Here is a 23,761-nt window from a genome sequence, read left to right on the forward strand (position 1 = left end):
GTAGTGAGTTGCCTGCACCTATGATGCAGTAGCAGACTTTAAGGTGCGCTTTCACATATGAATGCGATAGGAACCCATTGGCAATTGTCTTCAAAATGGATTTTTTTGGTAGAATTTTCTGACAATTTTTGGTGAGTTGCTGAAATACAAACCAGCTTTTTGTACCATGCTGGAATGGAAATTCCATTCTTGATGAAAGCCAGACCTTCAGAAGTCCCATCAGCTAGCTTGTTCACCTCTGTGTGAGGCAGAGCTCAAGCTCTTGCTTCACTTATTGTCGTCTGAGGGTCTTTCATCTCCTGTACTAATTGAGTGACTGTGATTATTCTTCTTGGGTGGACATCTTGTCTCATTTGGGAAGTTCTTGATTTGTGTGAGGAGCAGCATGGAATGTCTTAGAAGTTTCAGGCTCTTGCAGGTCAGTCAGGCCACTTTTCCTTAGTCCCTTTTATCAATATATGGCAATACACTTCACCACAGTTAAGGCATCAAATGAAAGTAATTTCTACTCCTTGTTTTGCTTTTGATTCAGCAGATGTCAATATCTCTCTTATTTGGTTTTAAGTTGGATGTCTGTGATTAAACAAAGACGTCATCTTTTACTGTTCTGAAATAAACTCTACTCCTCTACCTTAGACTGAGACACAAAATAGAACTGGAGCCTGTAAAAAAAAAAGTCTGCCTATTGTAAAAAATGCTGTGGGCTATTTAGTTATTTCTGTGGGGGTAAGTTTCTGTACCCTGAGAACATGGGGCTATGCTAGGATTTAGAAATCTCTCGCTCAAGAATGCGAACTGCATGGAGCTGGAGAAAACAGCTGGGTGTGTCATTCATTGCCTAGTTAAATAAAAAGAATGTTTTTTGATCCTAAGATGGCCTACGTATACTATGAAGCTGGTCGGCCCTGATTCCAACCACTGCCATGAGCCCAAGGAAAGAGTTTAGTATTTTATTAATAAATACTTCCCCATTTTCAAAGCACTATAAAATACCTTAATTAATAGTCTCCTCTCTATTACGCAGAATCGTGCTGTGCTTGCAGAGGAAAAAGCACTTCAGTTAACTGCGAGTGGCTGCAACTTCTTGCCTCCAATAGTCAAGCACTGACATAAGGCCCAGACTTACAATGTAATTCCTTAACGTTGAAGACGCTTCTCCAGGCTACAAGGGTGGGCTCCTCCTGCCTTGTTCTCCTGGCTGGTCTCTGCTTCTTAGGTCAGTAGTCAGAGCAGAACTTCAGTGACCGCACTGGCTCAGAGACTTGGCTCCACACAGGGTACTGTTATCTAACAAAAGGGGGACCTGGATCATACCAACGCTTCTGGTGGTTGCAGCTTACAGTCTTAACTTTTTTTGATTAGGGTCTTTTTTTTTCCAAATAGGTGCCATGCTCGTGCCATCTTCTGCAGTCTAGCCAAATTAGGTTTAGGCTGGAGGAAGAAAAATTAAGCAGCACTAAATCATAACTAAGTAAATGAGCTTTGCCCTAATACAGTCATTCTTAAGGTTTTTTTAATACCTAATTCAAAGTCCCATCTGACTTTCAACAGAATCCAATTTCGTAACTTAATGTAGCACAGTAATAGCAAAAGGGAATGAGTACTGATTATTTTTTTTTTATTAAATGTTGCTATTTGCTTTTTTCCCCCATTTTATAGCATCTTAAACGTTGGGGAAGTAGGCATTTGTTTAATTAGCATCTCTGCCACTAGTAGAATATCAGAATGTACATGTTTTCCAAGTTTTACACTTAAAAACTGCAAACACTTTAAATATATGCTTAACTTTAAGGACTAGTGGACCCCATTCAAGTCAATGTGACCATTCAAATGAAATATGGTAGGATCCTTGCTAAAGTGTTTGCAGGACAGAGATTTAATGTTCTAAAATTTTATTTTGTTCGTAACAGCTATGTAAAAATTCAAGTAAGATACAGCCAGTGGTGATGGTTTCAAACTGGCCCATTCTAGTTCTAACACACACATACATGACATGCCTCTGATAATCCAGAGTGTGGATTATCAGAAGCATATCTGTGTTCCACACAGTACCTGCTTTTCCTGCTGTAGATGGTCTATGTCTGCAAGAGGCATCATGGAAGGTCTTCCATGAGCACACTGGAAGGGCAGCTGGCAAGATGACAAAGCTTCAATAAGCCTGCAGCTCTCCTCCAAAGTCAAACGCTCATTAAACTTAATAGCTCCTGAAAAAAAGATACAAATTCTTGTATGCGCTGCCAAAGAGAATTCAAACCACCCAGCAGACTTCCCTCTACAGCTGTGGTTTTCACAGAAAACAAGGCGGCTCCCAAAGATTAGCTGGGAGGCTGCAAAGGCAGCCCAAAGGCTGCAGTACGGCAGACTTAAGGCTTAGCTCAGTTAACCAGCCTGCTGCATAAGGATCAGCTTTCCGTGGCCTAAACTTTCACCTAATGCAAGTCGGATGGATGGTAAGATTATTAGTTTTCGGCTTTTCAGATGACGTTGCAAGAGGCAAATGGGCGCTTTTTTTTTTTTTGCTTTTTTTGCTTTTCTTTTTTTGTGTGTGTGAAGATGCAACCAGTTCACAAATCGAAAAGTATTAAACCAAGATGACAGCTAATATCGGTTCCATAGGCTTTATCAGTTTTGTGTGCCTGCCACTGACAGGCATCAATTCCTTAGAAGATGTAAATTCTTACTGCACTCCTTCCAAAAATACCTGAAAGGTCACAGGCACACTTAAACTAGCACTTTTGATACTTCCGTGAAATAAAAAATGCTTTTTGGGAAAAGTGTCTAAGTTGTCTTTCCTGCTTGCTTTCAAACAGATTCTAGCACCTCTCCTTGCCCCCTCACAGAGTTGTTATTTGAATGGTTTAGAGCTCACATGGATGAGTGCATCTCAGAACTGTATTCTATCTGTGTTTCATGTGAGGGTTGGAAAGTACATTAGGCCCATACATGAATAAATCAGAGCAGTATTGCTTGTCCCTCACAGTGCTGTCCATGAAAAGACCATTACCTCCTCATCCCTATGAAACATACAGTCTGTAATCCTGGAATTCCTGCAAACACATTCTGAAACCACTGTCCCAGGGAGGATGTTGTGTAAGGCAGAAAGGTTTAAAAAAAAAAAAAAAGAAAAAAAAAAAAAAAGAAAGAATGAAAGAAAAGTACAGTTTCCCTACCATGACAGGCCTGGGAAGCTAACACCTTCAGAAACGTCAGAGGCAGTGTCCCTCGTGCTCCTCCTCCTGTGGTCTGCACTAGCTAAAAGTAGTAAGGGAACATCATCTTACTTTTCATTTAATATGAGAAAAAGGAAGAACTGTAACACAAAGGAAACTAAAAATGAGGAAAAGCTAGTGGATTATCTAGTCCACCTCTCTCATTTGAGGCTTAACACACTCCCTTTGGTTCATGCAGTAAGCTTTGTATTATTATAGTCAACCTTAGAAGCAGACAGCAACTCACCTCAACTTGTTCTTGCATAAGCTCCTGGAAAGAGAAAGGTAATATCATCAGTTGCTACTTCTCCCTTTCATTGCCCATACCCTGCTTTGTCCCCATCTGTGTATAATTTACTGGGTAACTGCCAGAACCAGGAAAAATGATGCTGTTGCTAGTACACTGACCACAGTGTGAAAGATCTAGGTGCAAGTCCTGAACCCTCACAAGTATCTTATCAGACTTTAGACTAATCACTTGGTTTCTCTCTGCATCAGTTTCCTATCAGTAGAATGGGTATAATGGAACTCTTATACCTCAGAGTGCAATGAATGCGTGTTATCTTTGAATAGCTGCCCTTTCTTCTTTGGATAATAGTCCATGTGGATTTAATTTCTGATGTCTAAAATGCAATAAATTCATAATCAATCATGAATAGGTGCTACCAGTCCTAATTAAAATAAAAAGGACTGCAGAATAGATCTGCCAAAATGCTCATGAGATCTTGAGGTGTCAGCTAGGAATGAGTGCTCATGAGGCACAGACCTGATCCCCTCCTCCGCCACTTTTAGCGCTCTTGGCTCCCAAATCACACCAGGAGAGTGCATTTTGAGTTCTTCCCGATTATAGCAAGGTTGGAAAAGAAAACTTAATCAGAGTAATCATCTTCTCTGTTTCTTCTTTCCATATCAAAAGAGATGTATGGCAAGACTGGACTGATTCACAATGGCTCAGCCCAGTGGCTGAATATGGTACTCCAGAAACAATTTCCAATGAGTCCTTGAAGCCGTTATGATTGTGGAGGATTGTTTACAATGGAAACTGCAAGTTATCAGTTCAGCAATTTCTTCCTCAAACTGCAGAACATCTGGAACAGCAGCTTTTAGAAAGCTGCACTGCCCATGTAGAGATTTCATGAAAACAACTTTAAATCCTAACAAATAATATTTCTGTATCAGCAATATTAATCATTTTAATGTTCATTCAAGCATTCATGAACAGTAAACTGTTGAAACATCTGCACTATATACTATTTTTCTTAGCTTCTCCACTGGTCCAAGTCTGAAACAGTCTCCTGTTGTTTCTGTTATAGTTCAGGGATTTCAGTTGTGGGACTATTTAGCTATTAAAAGGGATGGCACCCACATTTGCCAAGGGACTTCATTGTCTCCCTCATAATAGAGATACTCTAATACCTTGGGCTATTAACACAAAACAAGACCAGTGTCACAATTTCACCCATATCCACAGCTGACCTCCACAATGCTTTTAGTGACAGGTTGTCTTTTCCGTCGTAATTCATTGGCTTCTCTTTCTATAAAACACAGTGGCACTTTCCTCACTAGAATCAAGGAGCTGTTGGTCTCAGGAAATGATAATTCAAGACCCAAGTCCTCCAAATTTTTGTAGCAGCATCTGAGGAAAAAAAATACCAGAAATAAGACATAAACCACAGTAGCTATGTCTCCACAGCATATGTAAATATTTCTGTAGTCCCCATATATGTTTCTTCCCGCAACAGTTTCCAATCTCAAAATCCATGCATCATGAGATTCTAAGTAATTTTGCCCTTTTGGCCTACATTCAGCCATGTTTTTTAACTCCAATCAACAGTGCATATTTCATGTTCCACAACAAGATCGAAGAGTTCCGGTATTATGCAGAGAGAAGCTTTATGTCTAAATTTATAAATCTATCTTTTCTAAAGATGCACGAGGTGTCTGGTTCAACACACAAACACTCCATATACTGAAATTACGCAGCATAACAACTCCTTTAAGTCTAACCTAAAAAATTGTGATTTCAATTGACACATAATAGCAAATACTTACAGTGGAAAAAAATATTGTAAGAAATTTATGCTGGTTTAATGAACTTTATATCCCATTAAGCAAAGAGAAACAACCTTTAGTTAATCTGACATATGTCACCCTGTGGATAGAAAAATACACACAAAAACAGGACTTCATAGTTAGCTGAGAACTTGTCTTCAAAATGAAAACAACTGTAACAATATATAGTTTATTTTATTAACTCATGGAATATTCACTTAAAACAAAAGGTAGTGAAGGCCAATTTTAGAAAAGAGATTTTTTGAATAAAAAATAAGCTAATCTAAACTTACTAAAATCAGTCACGAGTATAATACAATTATTAGCCTCCATATGGAAATGACTTGTGTAATACTACCCAAAAAAAGAAGACATGTATAGCCTCCAGCAAGAGCAGAGAATGACAGAAAAAGCCCATTGTAGTGAAATGACAGAACCCAAGCAACTATTTAAGTCAATCAGGCCTTTTTTTTTTTTTTTAAGGGGGAAAAAAGAAAAAGGGAAGTTCAAGAGAGTCAACAGAACAATGCATTACTACAATGCTTAGTAGACAAATAACAGAATCAAAGCTGCAGGTGAACCAGAGGTCCAGCTGAACTATTAAATAGCAAGCATAGCTGAAGAGAAAGGTCTTTTAGGGAAGTTAATTTATTTAATTACATCAAACTTTACCGCAAAATACAGTCATACTCTGCCAGCAACAATAACAACAGAATTTAGATTTTTACATAATACTTTTAATTCATAACTTTTTTGTAAGGATAGTCTTACAGAGTGATTGTAAAGAGATGAACTGCCAATAAATACCGATAAAGAGCAACACAATAAAAGCACCAGTAAGCCAGCACCAGTAAGCTTCTTGAATCAATTATCTTAGGTGATCTTAAGTGATAACTGAAAATCACAACTGGCATCCTACTGTGCTGAATAATTTAACCAGTGGCCTTAAAAGAAAACCATGCCTCTCTGATTAACTTTATATTACTGATTTTTGTAGTATGTTTATGATATAGCTGATGAAGAAAAGTAGCTCACAATTTATTTGGTCTTTCAAAAAGCCTTTAATGCTGTCTCTTAAAAGTGGCTAGAAATGCAAATGCAAAAAGTTGTCATGGATAGAGAAGTAACATCTGTCATGATTTAGAGACTATGGAAAAAAGGTATGCTGGCAACAGTTGGTCAGTGTCCAACATGACATGAGACCTGATCTGTATCTTCATAATTGTTTATTAATGATGTGGAAAAGAAGGGGCATGGTCAAGCAGGCAAATTTGTAGAAAACACAAAAGTATTTAGGTTAGCTGAGACTAAAGATGATGTTGAACTCAATCAGAACTTAAGTAGAAAAATGATGAATGAAATCAGTAGGATGAATGAAAAAGGTCTAATAAAAATGGACAGAAGAAGTGAATTCACTGCTCCTAAAGACAAATAAATGCAAATTATCAGGAATAATTTGATCTATTTGTACATTTTGTTGGCTTCTACATAAATATCAAAAATAATAAAAAAAAACAACCCACAATTCTGTGTTTCATTGTCATGACCATTCAATAAACAAGCAGTTCATGCAAGCAGCAGTAGCCAAAAAAGCAGACAAAATATCAAGTGTGGGTATAGTAGACAGAAAATATAGGTGCAACTGCAAAGCTACTGTACAAATCAATGGGATACCCTCACTTGGTATACTGTATTCAATTTTGGCCATCCAGTCTCAAAAGTAGATATATCTACTTTTGAGTAGAAGCCATTCAAAGATGAGTGCAAAAATAATTCAAAGTTGAACAAGAGACATTACAAATATTGTGATGTTAGCAAGAACACCATTAAGAGGTGGGAACAACAAAGGCATCCAAATATGACTGAACTATGAACAGCAATGGTTACGTTCTCACATTTTTCCTGAAGGCAGGTGGAGCATAATAGAGCTTTACACTTTCCTTTGGAAGTTCTGGTATTGGCCACTGTCACACAAAAAGAGTTACTAGCAAAAGGATATAGCAGTGATACTGTTATGACTGGAATACACCCAAAAAGGGCTTTACACAGAACAAGTGTATCCCCATAATAGGCAACAATCTTAACAAGGAGTGATTTAAAAGCTGTAGAGTTTGCCACAGGCATCACAAAAAAGAGCAGTTTGAGAATAATGAGGTAGTCCTGTGAATATTAAGATAGAACTTCACCTGAAAATTAAGAACAACACAGGGAAAAAAACCCACAAATGCATGTGGCAGGTGACAGACAGGGATTTTGGGGAAAAAAGTTTAATTAGTGTCCAATAGGTCTGCAATAGTCCAACAACAAATCTGTATCTAAACTCTTGCAGTACAAAAATATCCTAATAGTAGCTAGGCCACCATTCTGAAACATTTGGGAAACAGTGTTCATTAGTTACTCTTGGCAGGCACCTAGGATTAAGGAATGCATTTTTGAAGGATTCACAATACAAACTTTCCGTACCCCATCCTGCTCTTCTCAAACAGTGCCTGTTAAATCAGCGACTACATCGACACTATGGGCACTGCACTCCCAAGTCCTGAACCCCAGACAGTAGGACCTGTTGGAGACTGCTTTGGCACTCTCCTGGCCCACACATGAAGGTTTACTTTCCCAGGGAAACCAGAACACACTGCAGAGGCACAGAGATGGCACACCACAGGGTTTTGTCTTGAGATGTAACGACGTGCCTGAGAAGCACACCTATTTTCCTCAGCACAGAGAGAGCCAATTGGTCTTGGCTCAGGAAAGAATTAACAGCTTCTGCCCTGAGCTTCATGGTAACCTAGCAATATACAGAGATCTTCCTGGTCAACAGAGCTGTCCCCAAAAGTTTAGAGCTATTGGCCATTACTAACCGTAGAAATCTTCTTTGTTCTTCTGAAACTTCAATCTCCAAAGGGGGAGAGATGGAGGAGGACAGTAATTTCTTCTTGCCACATGCTGCAGCTTCCTTCTCATAGGAATCTGTGAATGAATCGTTTATAAGTATCCTCTCTTAGAATATCTACGCAGGCATTACCCTTAATGACCCTATGGTTTGGCATGTAATCCTCTGTTTGGATTAAAAAGTGACCACAGAATGCCTTCTCCTGAAACTTGTGGAGGACTGGGAATGTCACAAACCAGACATCTAGTCTCTGGGGAAGGGTTGGTTAATGCCACTTTGTTTTTTCCCACCAGTTCCAAAACAGAGTCACCCTAAATAGCAAAAAAACGTACTGATATATTTAGTCCAACTCACAGAGAGCAATTTTTCCACAGAAAAGTCTGATATAAATGGCATTTAAATACTATTCACTAAGCATTTCTCCCTTCAGTCTTTAACTTTTTTCAGTACCTGACCAAAAGGAGCAGAGTTCCTGGAACCCTCTCTGCAGGAACTGCACAGTATTTATTGATGAAAGAGAAGGTCAATGATTTTTAAGTACTTGATGGATGGCTATTGTGCTTTTTAACACTGAAACCAATGGCTAATGAGCTTACAGAGAAGACCATTATCCCTTTGCAAACAGTTTTGGATTGTGGAAATTTTAGGCTTTAAGCACAGTATTCAGCTAAAAAGGAACCAAATGAACTATGCTCTTTACTCTGCATCCCATGTCTTATTCTTCACAGCATAACCACATAATCTTATTGATGTTGCTCTATTTCCTCTTCATTGTTTTTCCTATCAGTCTTCCTGCCCTCTCATTATGTCAGGACTATTTTAGTTCGATAGTTCTGTGGGTAGGGAGTATATCTTCTATTTTTGGAAACGTTGTAACAATTTTCAGCTGCCAATACTATGACTGCTACAGATACTGAATGTCTGCACTCTCCTAGGGATCAGGATAAAAATGACAAATGAATATCCTATTGGTTCCATACATGTCAGATTTATCCTTCCAATAAGTTAGTTAGCAAGCTTTCCCTTTCAGACAGCTTGTTTGTACCTTTCTGTGCACTGATTATCTTTCTTCCTAAGACCATCTGAATCCTCACCTGCAATAAGCTGCTCCAAGCGGATCCGTTCATGAGCTGCATGTTGGTCCACCAAAATCAAGAGGTTTCCATCTGAAAATGTACCACAAGAGATGAGAAATAGGCAACTTTGTACCAGACAACTGCACAGGTTGGGAAGAATGACCACTCTCTAGAGGCCACATGTAGAAGATAACTATCAGCCAGTTTTACAGAAACAAAGTGAGGAAGAGGCTGTGTTGGCAGAACATAAAGTCATTACAGAACAGAAATTTAGTGATCCAAATTGGCATTTAAATTAAGGTAATCAGATTGAATCAGAAACTCTTGTCTATTGACATCTTCATCTAACTTCAGAATGAGAGCTGAGGTCACCCACAAACTGTTCTGTTTAATAGGGTCTTTAAAAATGTTACGAAAACTACTGGTTTTGAATGCCTTTTTTGTACAGCTTCAGCAAGCTTCAACAATGAATATGTCCAGACACTGTGAACAGAGTCTGAAAGATGTTAGTAATTTGAGTACAATCTATTTTTATAACACTAATCTGAAGGCACTAGGAACATTCAACAACATCCAAAATAAAGATAAAGAAGATCCAGGAAATTTCAAGTGAAGACTAACATTTTCCTCTACTCACAATATCATCCCAAGACAAGATGAAAATACAAACAGGGCAGTGTTCCCTCTGCAGTCTAACTGCACTTGACAGCCACCTCAACTTCATGTTAATAACCACTCTTACCTGCCTTTTTATCCATTTCATTCCTAGTGTTGATTAAACAAGCGATAAATTTATTGTCCACTTGCTGAAGAACCTGTAAGATACTCAGAATAATCATTACTCAGTGGTAAAATTATTTTAAAAATGAAGGTAAACAAAAGAAGACAACAATCAAAATGGATCAAGCATGACAAACAGCTAGTAGCATGATTAGGGGAGTGGAAACCACATCTTTTCTAATCCCAAAGGCTTAAAGAATTTGGCCTAGCAAAACTGAGACTGAGAAGGTATATAATTATTCTTTATAAATACAGTGGGAAGTTAAATATGGAAAAGGCAGCAATTATTTAAGCTAAAAGACAATACTGGCAGAAGGTCAAATGACCATAAATCGGTCATGAAACAGTTTAGTCTGGAACTAAGAGAAAGTTTCAAAATATCCAAGAAAATAATTGTGGATCAATTTCTTCAGAGAGTCATAAGGGCAAGAGCTCTAATTGTTCTAAGGTAGAGCTGGAAATTTACAGAATGGATTAAATGCTCATGTAGAAGCCTCCTTGAGTTGGGCATTAAAGCTATGCACGGCAACTCTGAGTATTTGATTTGCTGATATCATCAAAAGAGAATATAAACAACCTTTTTTAACCTGCCCTGTGTTTAATGACTTGTGTTGATCATCTGTAGGAGCCAGGAAGCATTTTTCCCCCCCTCATTTTCTGATGTAGAATTTGCCTCTGTGACTCAATTCCACCTTCCCCTCAAGCATCAGAAATCAACCAGAGCTGCAGGGAATGCTGAGCAGGGATGCACAATGCTTTCAGTATCTTATTGTTAGATTTAAATTAACAGATGTGGTGTTAGGGAGGAATTTCTCCCCAAGTCACGTAGACAGAGCTCACTGAATTCTCTGTCTCACAACATTGTTCACCTCCTAGGTAAAAATGAATAGATGATCCTATTTCTTTGCAGGGATGCAAGACATTAATGATTCTTTTTATTCTTTTCCTGTGGCACGATGCAATGTTTTGTGGTTTTGGTCTTTTCTACAGAGATTCTCCAAATTGCTATAGGGTACTGAAGGCAGTATTTAGCTTCTTTAGAGATGGGAAGTGGTAATTTCTTCTAGCTTTACCTTCTTAAAAACATACAAAGGAAAACATTACGCAGGTAAAGTTAATCACAGAACCACTCAGTAAGTTTTAAAGAACAGTTCTTATGAGGATTGAACAGAAAAATTGTACCTTTCATTTTCCAGCTTTCCTCTCGTGTCTTTTTGAAACATAATCTGTTTACTGTAATAACTATTCACTCCCATTATTCTTGCACACACAACATAAGTAAGGGAATCGTTTGGATCCTTGTCCACCCTGGAGATCAACATTACCATGCCCCACACAGTCAGAACCTGCAATCTCAAAGTCAGCAACCTGATTGTATGAAAATAACGTGAACTGGGCCTGTAAGCCTTTTGTCATGGGGATGCAAGAGAGGGAGAGAATCCACTTCGGCATTTCTATCCAGGCAAACCATCAAAGAATCTAAGTTGAAGCCATACATTTACATTAGCTTTTGAGCTAACACTCAAAACATTTGATAAAGAAGCACTAAAACAGTTAAACTTGATGTTATGATGCCATTTTTAAGAATCACTTTTCAGAGCAGACATAAATCTTAAAGTGAAATTTCAAGTCTTTCCATGAAATCTGGGATTTGCTTTTGAAATCACTCTGCTGAAGAATTACATTTCTAAGGTCAATAAAAATGGAAGATACAGGACACAGATTTCAGAGGAATATGAACTAAGCAGATACCTACTATAAATATAAAAAACTGTCCATTGAAATATCATTTAGTTAACAGTGTTTCTAAGCAGCAGTAACAGGGCTGCCTCTTGATTTGATTTAACCATACAGTCAAGAAATTTTAAAGTCACTTGCAGATAGCTGATTAACCATGAGATGATACTAAGATCTGGCCTGACATATGTGTCTGCCGGTATCACAGAGCAACCAAGAATTCTGTTTCTGCTTGTGAAAATTAGGGATATGAACTATTTCCCTGGATACCTCTCTCCTACCAGGCAGAAACATCAGCAAATCCCATCAGCTGAGTGGGAATTTGGGGGTGAAAACTAGTAATGGATCATATTGTACCTGCATTGAATGAACCATGTCTTTGGTGAAACGATAGGGATACAAGATATTGTGAATTTTCACAGCCAGATTGTCAGCCTGACTGCTGGTCACATCAATGGCAATCTATAAAAACAGAATTACAGATCAAGCAGGCTATAAAGGATATGGCAAAAACCACAAATGCACACAAAATACCCCCAACAAACCAGCTTTAAGAAAAACTGGAAATAACTCTGTATTTTGACAAACCAAGCTTTCTACACAAGAATAGCACTAGCTAAAGATACCATCCGGCAATCCCTTTGCTTCTATCCTCATATACTTTCCCATCTGGATACTACCTGCTAATTTCAATGCATTCAGTTGACTTCAAGTACCTATCAGAAAATCTGAAGTTAATTATCAGCCTACATGAGCTCTCGATGGATTGCATTACAAAAGATGTATTACCCTGAAATGAGTCAGCGTACAGGTCACAGCAACACCTGAACAGAACTGTTCCTTTTCGGAAACTCACCAGCAGGTGGTTTGCTACTCCGTCTCTATTGTTTGCAGGTGGAAATGGTTACACACATATGTTTACACACACACACAACATGATGATTAAAGATAATGCTACCTCATGACAACAAAGGAAGTTTTTCTAAAAGCTCCAACATTGTTTCCCTCTCACATGCTATAATCCTGCCAGGCTATAAAAACAAGTATAGTAAAATACGCTTTTAAGACGCATTGCATCCCAGAGAAGAAAGCTGGGTTATTTTAACTCTGTCCACAAAGAGGACAGACACTGTATTACAATTTTGCCATCCTTTAACTTTTAATTTTAAGATTACTATCTCTGTAGAGGGAAAGACAGCTTACAATAAAGTTTTGCTTTTGAAATAACATAAGGCAAAAGATTAGCCTGATATCTGCTTCTCTGACTTTGAATAAATCCACAACAATGACTTACATATAAACTGTCTATAAAAACACGTAACTGCCAGGTCTATAGTCTAATATATCACGAAATAACTTACATGCAATGGTTACAATATTTGCAATTTTGGTCCCCATGTCAGAAAATAACAGAAGGCTAAACTGACTCCTATTTTAGCATGAGATGCGAGATAATACTTACCTCTGGGCAGGGAACAAAAACAGGATTATCCCATTCTGAAAGCAATGACTGGAGAGACTCCCCTTCAGCATCTAGGAAAGAACACATAGATAATACAGGGACTACGACCATCTGTCAATAGAAGGTGCATTGGGTACCTCTACCTCACACAAGTATTATTTTATTTTTTTCCATCATAAAAAGGGGAGAATGTAGAAATAAATAATGGAACATGAGACTGGGCTTCTCTATTGTCTGCTTTAACCAGGAAGGACACTGTGCAGCTTTCTGACCCCTAAACATTCTGCAGCACAATTCAACAGGCCCTGGAAATGGGGGGGCAGGGGAATAAAGACCTGTTTAGCTACCCACTGCCTCTGGACAAAGCCACATACCAAAAAGATTATTTCATCCTTTCCACTGCAAAAAAAATTGTGCGGATTGAAGCTATTTTTCACATTCCAAGGTTGGAACGAGTACAAAGACAGGAGCAGGTAATTATTCTTTAAACTACTGACATAATTCAACAAAGAACTGGTTATTTCATCCTGTAAATAAGTATCCCCTAACCTGCCTTCAACCCTAAACGATTTTTTTTTCCAGTTCTAGATTTGAGATGACTCACATGGTCCCATTGTTAACAGACCTTGAGTAATTCTGGGTTCCTGTTGGGACATCTGGGAGAATTCTTTGATTATTATTTTTTTTTTTACCACAGAACACTATGTCCTGGAAAGCTGGCCCTACCTCTCAGATCCTGGCTTGCTAGAGTCTTCTCTTTTCGAGGTCTAGGAAGGAAGGGTAGCACAATCTCACTTCTAAAGGGATGGCACCTGAACTGAATCCCTAAACACAATATAAATTTACTGCTGCAGATTCAACAGCATGCAAAATTACAAAAAGCTATACAATTACTATAGTTTCATAAATCAGCATGTGCTTAGCCTTGTACAAATTAGAGTATCCCACAGATTTTGCAATCTAACACAGAGAAATAACAGCATGTATGTAAAAAGCTGAGAATTATCAGACACACTTGCATCAGGAAATGTATTATTTGAAAATATTACCACGGCTTCTGCAAGACTGTCCTTCTTAAAAATTGGCTGCTGCTTTAATCACATAAGAATTATTTCCAGAATTAGTGCATTCAGAAGTGTTATCCCCCAAGGAAAGAGGAGACATATAGTAAAGTCTGTCAGATATCAAAACACTTTTGACTTCCCTCTGTTACGGTGTGGCAAAACTGTCAGTTTATCACCACTCCTATCAATACTTAATACAGTTATCAGGAACTTGTAAAGCTGAAAACTACAAGTCAGTGAGACCACATGAGATATCAGAGTAAGCCTAACAACATGTTCCTACCCACCCAGAAATGATTTAATGATATTACAAACCAGCACTGTTATCAAGATTATTAAGAAAAGTGGCTCAGATCTCCAGCACAGTGGTAAACATTTCACCCTTCCTTTGGTACATTTCAGACTTCTATTCTTTGTGAAATAATAATGAATTAATAAAGTTCCTTTCTTCTAAGAAATTAAGGGTGTGCATTCAGGAAAAGTGGCAGAGTGATAACGCCAAAGAAAACCAGCTGTGTGCTGATAAGCTTCGTATGAAAAGGTTGTATGAGATCCTAGGCCAGTCCGTAGACTCCTGACTGTTGGCTCCATTCCAGTAAGGACCAATGATAGTCCTACCCTGGGGACCAAGAACCCTTTCACGACTCCAAACTGGCAGCCCAGCATGGGAGAGTAACTCAGCATCCCATTGTCACAAAACCCAGAACAGAGGACAAGATGGCCTGATGTGGTTCCTGGTAAACTGTGGCAAGTTGAAGAAAGCTACCTAATTCAGACTTCGACAGAATTTTTATAGCTATTATCATTGAAAGATATTATCCCTCAAGTTCACAGAAGCATCTATCATCTATGTGAACAGAAATCCAGTATTTTATACTAGAATCATAAACAAAGATTCATTTCCCTGCTTCTTGCTGCAGGGAAAATCCTTTTTCGGGACATACATTTTTCATAAAGCTAGGATTTTCTTGCCCAAAGGCCAGTGAGAATTCAGAGCTGGCAGAGATATTATTAATATGATTTTTTTGACAAGTAACATCAGAAAAGGTGCTGAGCATAACAATGTATCTACTTTATACATGCAAACCACATACAATTACCATACTTGAGTATTCATTTTCAGCTGCCTCGATTAGATCATTAAAACATACTGCTGTAATGACATCTCAGTCAATAATGTAATAAAAGTAACAAAAAATGCAAACACAGCTGGCATAACAACGAAGACCAAGTTGAACTGCGATGTCAACCTACTGCAAATGCATAGCATTAGATTATTCAAAAAGGCATCTGATGGTGAAATGAAGCTTGGTAAATTTTCCTGTAGCAATCAGTTTAATCAGTACAAAGATGCCTGAGTCTAACCTAAAAAATCTAGCATTTCTGTTGTGCACATGGCATGTGACTGGAAAAAATAGCAGATGGCCACTGCTGTCATGGAAAAGAGGCTATGGATTATTCCTACCCCCTTCCACCTGCCACCAACCAGTGTAATTTCCCTAAATTTATGTATGAGATGCTGTTCTTAGTAAATCATGGGGTTATGAAATTCTAAGTCAACACCACGGGGTTACTGACACTACTCTAAAAAGCAAAATGAAAGCATACATAGCAAGTGAAGAAATTATTCGACTCCTGGGACTTAACAGCAGTCCAAAACAGTACTCAACATCAAGAGACATGAATGCTGTGTTAGGACACTGTTATGTTTATCCCTATGACTAAAAAGAATGAACATCCTTTGCTTGAAAAACGTGTGAAAGAACATGTTAGTTGAACTTCGAAAATCTAAGATCTATAGGGTCTAGTCAGAGTCCAGACACCTTGTGAAGGTTTGGGAGGTCCGACCTTCAACCTAAGAAAAGCAGAAAAGCTGCAGTAGACACCTCATCAAAGAACAACACCATTGACAGAGTTAAGAAAGAGTGGCACCTTTGATGCGATGGAGAGTAACATCAATGGTAAGGCTAGGAAAGAGCAATGCCACTGTAGGTAAAAAGACGCAACACAATATACGTCTTCAAAGACTACAGATTGTACATAACCTGAAAGCATAAGGGTATGTGAGGTATTCTCTTCATAAACATGAATGCACTGTCCAAATATTTTGGGTAGAAGGTCAAGCTCCACATCGCAGTGCTTTGGCTGGCTACTAAACAGCACTGTGGGCAACCTCATGAAATTGATAAACCACAGAAATTCAAAGTGTTGGTCAAGGAGAGTACATTTGTGTTTGCAAGTAATTTGACCTAATAAAAACAGAGATTTTCTTCTCCTTGTAACAAATTTACTTCAGTGGAACACAACAGATATTAAGAATTATTAGCATCAATTATTATAGTTAAAAGGGAACAGCTTAACAACCGAAACACCTATTGCACCAGTGTTTCTATGCTGGTAATAAAGAAGGAAGTAACAGACAAAAATGGAACAAACCAGCAGCTATCATGATTTATTAGACAAATATTTCACAGGAGAACTATCTAGAAAGAAGTCTAAACTACTTTTTCAAAACAAATTATACAGTAGAAAATATGATCTACATGACGAATGCCTGCTTCTTCACTCATAAAATCTGCCTGTAGACAGACTGAGGAACACCTTTGAACAAAGATATATCCATGGAAGGGAAAATTATCAAAGACACTATTCTGCCGAGCCAGATCAGGAGGACACAGAAAGCCAAACCCGACAGATAGATTAATGAAGACTCATGAACACCACACTAGCTGAAAACCCAATACAATGTAGTGTCCTGTCACCCCTGGAAAAGCTCCATCATCAAATCACTAACAGTGCTGTACAACATGTTCTACAAAGCTAAGTATGAAGGAACAGCCTTCCAAAATCTGTGGAAAGGAGATTACACATTCTCAATTAAAAAGTCAGATTTTTGTTCATTTTTCAAGGGTTGTTTTAAATTTTGTATGCAGTTAGGACAAAATGTTAAAAACCACAAAATTTTTCTAGTACACTTACTTTAAAGTGTGTCCCTCATTTTATATATGACAACAATGATATGTAACTGTGATCACAGTAAATGTCATGAAGTGCAGGCAGCTGCCTGTTAATTGACAAGGTGTTGACATTTCTTTTTACTGTCTCATTAAAAACTATCTTTTAATATCTTGAATGTTAATGTGTTACTGTCTCCATAGTCTCCAACACCTTCCTGTTTTTCATACAGCTATTACAAGGAAGGCAGTGGCTATTTCAGTATAAACTGTCAGGTGCTGTCAGCAAGATATTTTATGCACCTAGCAGAACACAAAGTTTTCCTCATCCCATTTGTACAACAACAACCACCACCCCTCTTACCATTCTCTGAGACAACATTCACAGCCATTGTTGTTATATCTTGAATGCAGGCAGCTTGAAATCCTTCAGTAGGAGGAGTGCTGTAGGTGCTCAGTCCAGTCGCTTTATTGATGTATATTGTCTTACCCGACGAAACATCAAAATCTTGCAGCCAGTCAGAACAACAGAAATCATTCCTGGGATCGCCTGTGCTTGTGTTGTCTGCAGAGAATTCCAAGTTACTTGGGAAGGTCATATGGGGAACCTCAGTATCTTTCAAATTTTGTTCTGAGGATTCATCTAACTTACTTTTATCTTTACCGATGATGTTAGTACAATCCTTTTTAGCAGGTAATGATAAAACACTGCTTGAAGAGACTGTGTACTCCCCTTCTATGCTGCTGAGTGGTGATGGGCTGACAGTACTTTTCATGGACTCTGCTCTCGTACCATTTGATTGCAAGCATGCATCCCCCTTAGAAATGCTGTAATTACATTCCCTCATTTTTTCTACTGAGGATTTATACATTTGACAAGCATTGTACGAAAAATCATTATTTGAAGATTCAAGATCAAAACGGTAGTCCTCTTTTCTACTCGAATCTGTTTGGAATTGTTCACCAAGTTGTTCTACTTCTTTGTGGTCACTTTTCATTCTGGACAGTTTGGATGATAATGATCCTGGAGATCTTTTACAACTTATATTTTTTTTACTAACCTGAGAGTAATCAGACAATGTCAAAGGACTCTGACAAACGGCTCGCTTGTCCTGTGAAGTTTCTCCACTGCAGAATAAAGTCTCTTCCAAAGAACCAAAAACTTGGCTTCCATTATTAGAATCTGTATCTTCCAATGTTGGAGTTTCACAAGTGCTCACACTACCATGGTTGTCATTCTCATTCTTTGAAAAGTCACAATTAGCTTGTGAATTAAAAGCCGGGAGACCAAATTCACTCTGCTCTGACAACGGTGTTGGTAACGTACACTTGACTCTCCCATAATATCTCCTGAACTTTTCTAACGAACCCAGCTGTGTGGACAAGCTCAGCTTCTTAGAGGGCTGAGATCTTGGCACAGCTATTTGTCTTCTAGTGCTTTTTATAACTTCCTTGTGAGGAATACCTGAAGAAGTTTCCAGCGGCAATACTGTAACATTCGATGTCTCATAATGTCTTTTACTGGTGGCAACAGGCATGGCTATCCCCTCACGCACCTGATTTGACAAAGTTTTGTTCTCCAACCACTCGTTACCATCAGCCATGCATAATTCTCTGGTGTAAGGAGGTGTATATTCTTTATTTGCATTACTGCAAATATCCTTAGCATTTGAAGACTGAATTGGAAAATTCACTTTGTGGCCAAAAATATCCTTGGCGCTGACACGACCAGGTCTACACTGCATGTCTAATGCAAGATTTGTTTCTCTTTGTTCACATTCATGTGGGGGCTCATTTTGCATAACACGTGTTATGAGGCCTGTAGAGCACAATTTTAATGGTATTGAACTAACAGCCCCTCTTCCCGCATCATCTATCACGTCAGCTGTTTCCCTGTCTCCTCTTTTTGCATTGCTCAGTCTCATCAATGAACTTCCAGAGACAGTTTCCAGTCCCATTGCTGTTTCAGTAGGGTCTTCTCTCTCAGACGGCGACTGAGTAACATCATTATTTAAGACATGGACCGTATTGCTTTTCTGCACTACTTTGCCTTGCTGGCTTCCCACATCTTTTATGTAATGCTCTGCACAATGCTGCAGGTCACCACAACTGTCTATTTTTCTTGTTTCTGATCTGGCCCCTCCACTAAAAGAGGAATTAAGATTTTCTGAAGGTTTCAGATGAGTATCAAACGCTTTTTGGGAACTGTTGGTGTCTTTTGGCTCCTGCTCTGAGATATTTGATATAATGAAATCAGAAGATGTGTCATCTTTGCTGGGCAGTGGAATCTTCACTTTGTTGTTTCTACATGGATCAGATGGTTCCGCAATCTTCTGATTTGGGGCAGTTTCAGCTTCCTGTAGATTTTTATTTGACTCTATAAGATTTGAAGATTTTTTTCCAGTCACGGATTTCCTTTTGACATCTTTTGATTGCAAGTTACACATTTCATAGGAATCCACAATTTCATCACATGCCTTCTTAAAACTGTCTCGGATGCTCTTCTCGTCAGAGAGTAAGGGCTTCAGAACTGGAGCATTATACAAACAAAAGTTATTATCTTCATTAAATTCTCTGATGTCCTCACTACACGGTTCAATAAATAAATGTTCTCGTTTCAAAAATATTTTTACTCCTTCCTCTATGCAAGTTAGAAGAACATCCCAGTTCTGGAACTCAATTAGAGTTTTTGCAGGTTCCAGACACACATCATAGTCACTGTACGCACAGGTCACATTGAGAATAAAGATCCCGTACAACTCTGGGCCACAACGATGGTGACCAGGACTTGAACTAGCCTGTCTGCTCGCATAGCCACTTTTTGCCTTGCAAATGACACTTTCTTTTCTTAATAAAAAATCGATTAGTTTATGTAGTCTTGTCTTTAAAACAAGCCTTCTATTCACATACAAGAACTGCATATTCTTGTTGTAATGTCCTTCAATACTGATATAACCACTTAGCTCAAATCCCCCAGACTTATGATTTATTTCTCGTAACTTCTGCGATTTTCCCAGTCCATAAATTTGACAAAACCGAGAGTATACATCTCTTGTCTTAGGGAGCTGAAGCACCATAGAACTAGAAGCATCGTTCCTTAAAGAAAGTGAAACAGAGGGATGCATCAGCGAAATAGCCTCTACTTTCTGTCTCACTCTCTCAAATTCCAACACAGGATCCATACACTTTCTCCTCACTGGTAACTGATGGAACAGATTACACACAGTTACTGTAGTTCCGCCACTTGGTCTGCTCAATTCAGCTTCGCAGACTTCCAGTGCTTGCCCATTGTGAAATAGTTTCACAAATGTTTTTGCTGTCCTGCTGGTCTTAGATGAAACTTCCACTATGCTGGCCATGTTGGCTATGCTTGCCACAGCCTCCCCTCTAAAGCCGTAGAACATCAGGTTTTCCAAGTCTCCCAGTGAGCTGCACTTGCTGGTGAAGTACCGCTTTCCCATTGCATTTAAGTCCTCTCTCCCCATCCCGGAGCCGTTGTCCACCACCTGGATCTTAAAAGCTTCCAAATCCACCCTGATAGCTACACATGTTGCTTTGGCATCAATGCTATTGAGGACAAGCTCCTCAACACACTGCCCCAGTGAGCTGATAGTCACTCCAGAACGCAGCCTAGCTCGCACATCTTCTACCAAACATTTGATCATGTCAAAATCAGATAGATGAGAAACTCAAGAAACTGCAGGGAGCTCACTCCTCCATGTTCCTTAAAACTCCCTGGGTGGAGACAAAAAAAAAAAAAGAGAAGAAATACAAATTAAAGGCCTGAAAAAACTTTCATTTATTGCATTCACCCTCATAAATATACTTTTGTTAGTCTTCCTGGTATTCAGAGGCTTCTTCTGCGATTACTTTCCTGCTCAGGCTTTGACTACACATTGTCAGTGCCTTCAGGGTAAACGGCCAGAATCTGAGTCTATGCTCCTTACTAACAACATACCTGATTCTCAGACTTCACATACCTAAACCAAACTCCAAACATGATAAGGCTAAACCCAAATGACCTGCAAGCAAAAGGCTGCTGCTTCCATTTGTATCAGAAATAGACAGAAGGTATCACCACGAAGCAGGCACAGAGCTGCTTTCCTCTCATTTTTAGCTCAGTCTCCTCACATAAATTCACAATGCCTCATTCTGGCCAAAGAGCACCTGCTGTTATTCGTCCAAGAAAGGAATAAAGCGGACTTGGGAATGGGTGTGGGATACCGAGTAAACTGTTTATGTGAAAGAGAACCCACTATTTTCCAGTCCTGTCCTTGATGACTACTGGTGTCTCACTGGTATTCGAGGGGACACCTCTGCACCCCGCAACGCAGAGCTCCCCGTGCAGCTCCGCAAGCGCTAATCGCCCCCTCCGGGGATCCGGTGCCCCGCTGCGTGACAGGCATCGGGGGACTCCCTGGCCCCAGGGGCAGAGGAGGGCAGCCGAGACCCGCGCCCAGGCTCGCTACCACACGCCGTCCCCGCGGCGCGCAGGAGCAGGGGGCAGGCGCGCCCTCCCCTCACCGCCCGGGCCTCTGCCCGCTCCCGAGAGAAGCGGCGTCCGCAGGCAGGCGACCGCCGGGACGGGGCGCTGACAGGAGAGGCGGCCCCGCTCCACCGGCAGCGCGGGGGCGTTCCCCCCGCTCTCAACCCCCCCCCCGTACCCGCTGGCCTGGGGGCGGGGCGGCCCCACAACGGCCGCGGCGCGAGACCAACCGTCGTGGGCTGCCGAGCGCGCACGCGGCTCCTGCAAGAGGGCAACGGCGAGCGATGGCCCGGGCAGGGAGCGCACGGCGCCTGCGCAGCGGCGGACGGGGAAGCGGCAGGGGGACTACGGCTCCCAGCACGCCCGGCGCCCGCGGGCAGTGCATGGTGGGAGCTGTAGTTCCCGTCCCAGGCCAGGCCGCAGCCGGGCCTAAGGCGGCCAGAGAGGGACCAGAGGGAGGAACGGCGGCGGGAAGCACACCTTCCCCCGGGCCTTTTCCCTCCGAGCGGCACCAGGGGCTGCTCGTAACACCACACGGTCCCGCAGGGTCAGGTATCAGCAACAGGATCACGCTCGAAGGGCCCAATCCACTCAACCCCTGTATGACATACCCATTCCACACAAGAAGCTCCAACCAATTTTATTCTAAAGAAAAACCAAAGTTCTGGAACAAAATAAATTCTTTGAGGCATTCAGAGCACAGAAATAATGTTTTTAGCAATATTTAGTACTGGCACTGATTCTGTGATTTCCTTCACACGAGTGCAACACTATACAAATTAAAAATTTTACTCATGCGCAACTACGCGAGCCCCATCCTGCACATATGCTCAGAAATAAAGAGGCTGTGTCCCTAACAGCCCCTTTAGTATCGACAGCACAGCTCTTCCCCTGCCTGCCAAAATCTTGTGAAAAGCTGAGGGTTAGACTAAACAGTACAACAAACCAATAAATTAGGAATGTAATAAAATAAAGTTCTCTAGAGCTGAATATTGGCTGACTGAACAAACGGCGAAGAGGGGAAATGTTCTGTGAGGGCAGCTCATGCTCCAGCTTTTGCTTCTCCCTGGACAAAGTTATTTCAAAATCTGGAAGTCCTTGTGCTCCAGCGCCGGGATCTTCTTCTCATTGCTGAACTCGGCTCGGCTGATGCGGGACTGGGGACTTCCTACCTTCCTGAGCCACTCCTGCAGCTCCTGTACCCTGGCAGTTGGACCCTGAATTTGTCCTTGCACAGTCCCATGGCTAGTATTTTGGACCCAACCAACGAGTCCTAGCCTTTTAGCCTCCCCCTGGGAAGACAATGCAGAGCAAAATGAGATTAATCTGAACTGTAAGAGAGCGACAGAATGACATTCACATACAGAAGCCCATTTTATAGGTAAGACACAGACCTCCAAGGAAGCTCCTATGGCTCAGGCAGCAGGAAAGCAGCCGAGGATGCACCCGACTACTCATTATATTCCTTCACATGAAAAACTGGGGCTGAAACGCACTTTTCAGTCGTGCTTACATAACGCAGCACAGGCCGCCAGGCAGCATTGAGAAACAACAGCCCCCGTTCAGAAGCGGCCGAGCCCGGGCCGTGGCCGTGGTCCAGCCCATCCGTGGCTCAGCCCCACCGAGGCGCCCGCAGGAGCCGCCGCAGCCCCGGCAGCGCTGACAGAGGGCACCGCGCACCCCAGCAGGCAGGCCGCCCCTCAGGAAGGGGCGCGCCACGGGACCCCGCCCCGCCACGCCCCGCACCTGGGTGTACTTGCGGAAGAAAACGCCCTGCACCTTGCCGGACACCTCGTAGTCCACGGAGACCAGACCCTCGCCCTCCGCCATGGCGCCGCCGCCCGCCTCCTCCTGCCGCCGCCGCACACCCCGCCGCGCCTGCGCGGCACGGCTGGTGCAGGGGGCGTGGCCTCGCCCGCTCCTGGGGCCAATGAAGAGCCAGGACCCGCGAGCGGCCGGGGAGGGGCTGGTCCCTCCTTAACCGCCTCATGAATAATGCATATTGCCTCGCCCGCGCCGCAATCGCCCCTACCTGGCCATAGAGGTGGGGT

At 40.9% G+C, this 23,761-nt stretch overlaps 2 protein-coding genes across 6 annotated transcripts; both read right to left on the reverse strand.

Annotated features, from left to right (window-relative positions):
- Nucleotides 1–76: 76 nt before the first annotated feature.
- Nucleotides 77–22,005, reverse strand: MLH3 (mutL homolog 3). Of its 5 annotated transcripts, XM_072863659.1 has the most exons (13): nt 21,941–22,003; nt 17,877–20,959; nt 17,589–17,789; nt 13,207–13,277; nt 12,102–12,206; nt 9,970–10,042; nt 9,246–9,317; nt 8,120–8,228; nt 4,686–4,845; nt 3,457–3,480; nt 3,171–3,252; nt 2,053–2,204; nt 77–1,431 (listed from the first exon to the last, which is right to left on the reverse strand). In XM_072863659.1, exons 2-13 carry the CDS (start codon nt 20,887–20,889, stop codon nt 1,345–1,347), a joined length of 4,149 nt encoding a protein of 1,382 aa, XP_072719760.1. In that variant the 5' UTR covers nt 20,890–20,959; nt 21,941–22,003; the 3' UTR covers nt 77–1,344. The 5 variants fall into 5 exon arrangements, with proteins under 5 accessions (XP_072719760.1, XP_072719758.1, XP_072719757.1 ...); XM_072863657.1 differs by having other exon boundaries at nt 17,589–20,959; nt 21,889–22,005; XM_072863656.1 differs by having other exon boundaries at nt 17,589–20,959.
- A 329-nt stretch (nt 22,006–22,334) lies between these two features.
- ACYP1 (acylphosphatase 1) lies at nt 22,335–23,591 on the reverse strand. The gene is made up of 2 exons (XM_072864538.1): nt 23,457–23,591; nt 22,335–23,002 (listed from the first exon to the last, which is right to left on the reverse strand). Exons 1-2 carry the CDS (start codon nt 23,538–23,540, stop codon nt 22,787–22,789), a joined length of 300 nt encoding a protein of 99 aa, XP_072720639.1. The 5' UTR covers nt 23,541–23,591; the 3' UTR covers nt 22,335–22,786.
- Between the last annotated feature and the right edge of the window lie 170 nt (nt 23,592–23,761).

This window comes from Ciconia boyciana, chromosome 6, assembly GCF_034638445.1.
Source record: "Ciconia boyciana chromosome 6, ASM3463844v1, whole genome shotgun sequence".
Taxonomy (NCBI): domain Eukaryota; kingdom Metazoa; phylum Chordata; class Aves; order Ciconiiformes; family Ciconiidae; genus Ciconia; species Ciconia boyciana.

Excerpts from the sequence above, each read along its gene's own strand:
- MLH3 (XM_072863657.1), bottom strand. The coding sequence starts at position 20,889 with ATGATCAAATGTTTGGTAGAAGATGTGCGAGCTAGGCTGCGTTCTGGA. Across the intron at positions 12,207-13,206 it reads TTTTTGTTCCCTGCCCAGAG|ATTGCCATTGATGTGACCAG; the intron begins GTAAGTATTATC and ends CTGTTTTTATAG. Across the intron at positions 10,043-12,101 it reads ACATGGTTCATTCAATGCAG|GTTCTTCAGCAAGTGGACAA; the intron begins GTACAATATGAT and ends AGTATCTTACAG.
- ACYP1 (XM_072864538.1), bottom strand. The coding sequence starts at position 23,540 with ATGGCGGAGGGCGAGGGTCTGGTCTCCGTGGACTACGAGGTGTCCGGC. Across the intron at positions 23,003-23,456 it reads TCTTCCGCAAGTACACCCAG|GGGGAGGCTAAAAGGCTAGG; the intron begins GTGCGGGGCGTG and ends TTGTCTTCCCAG.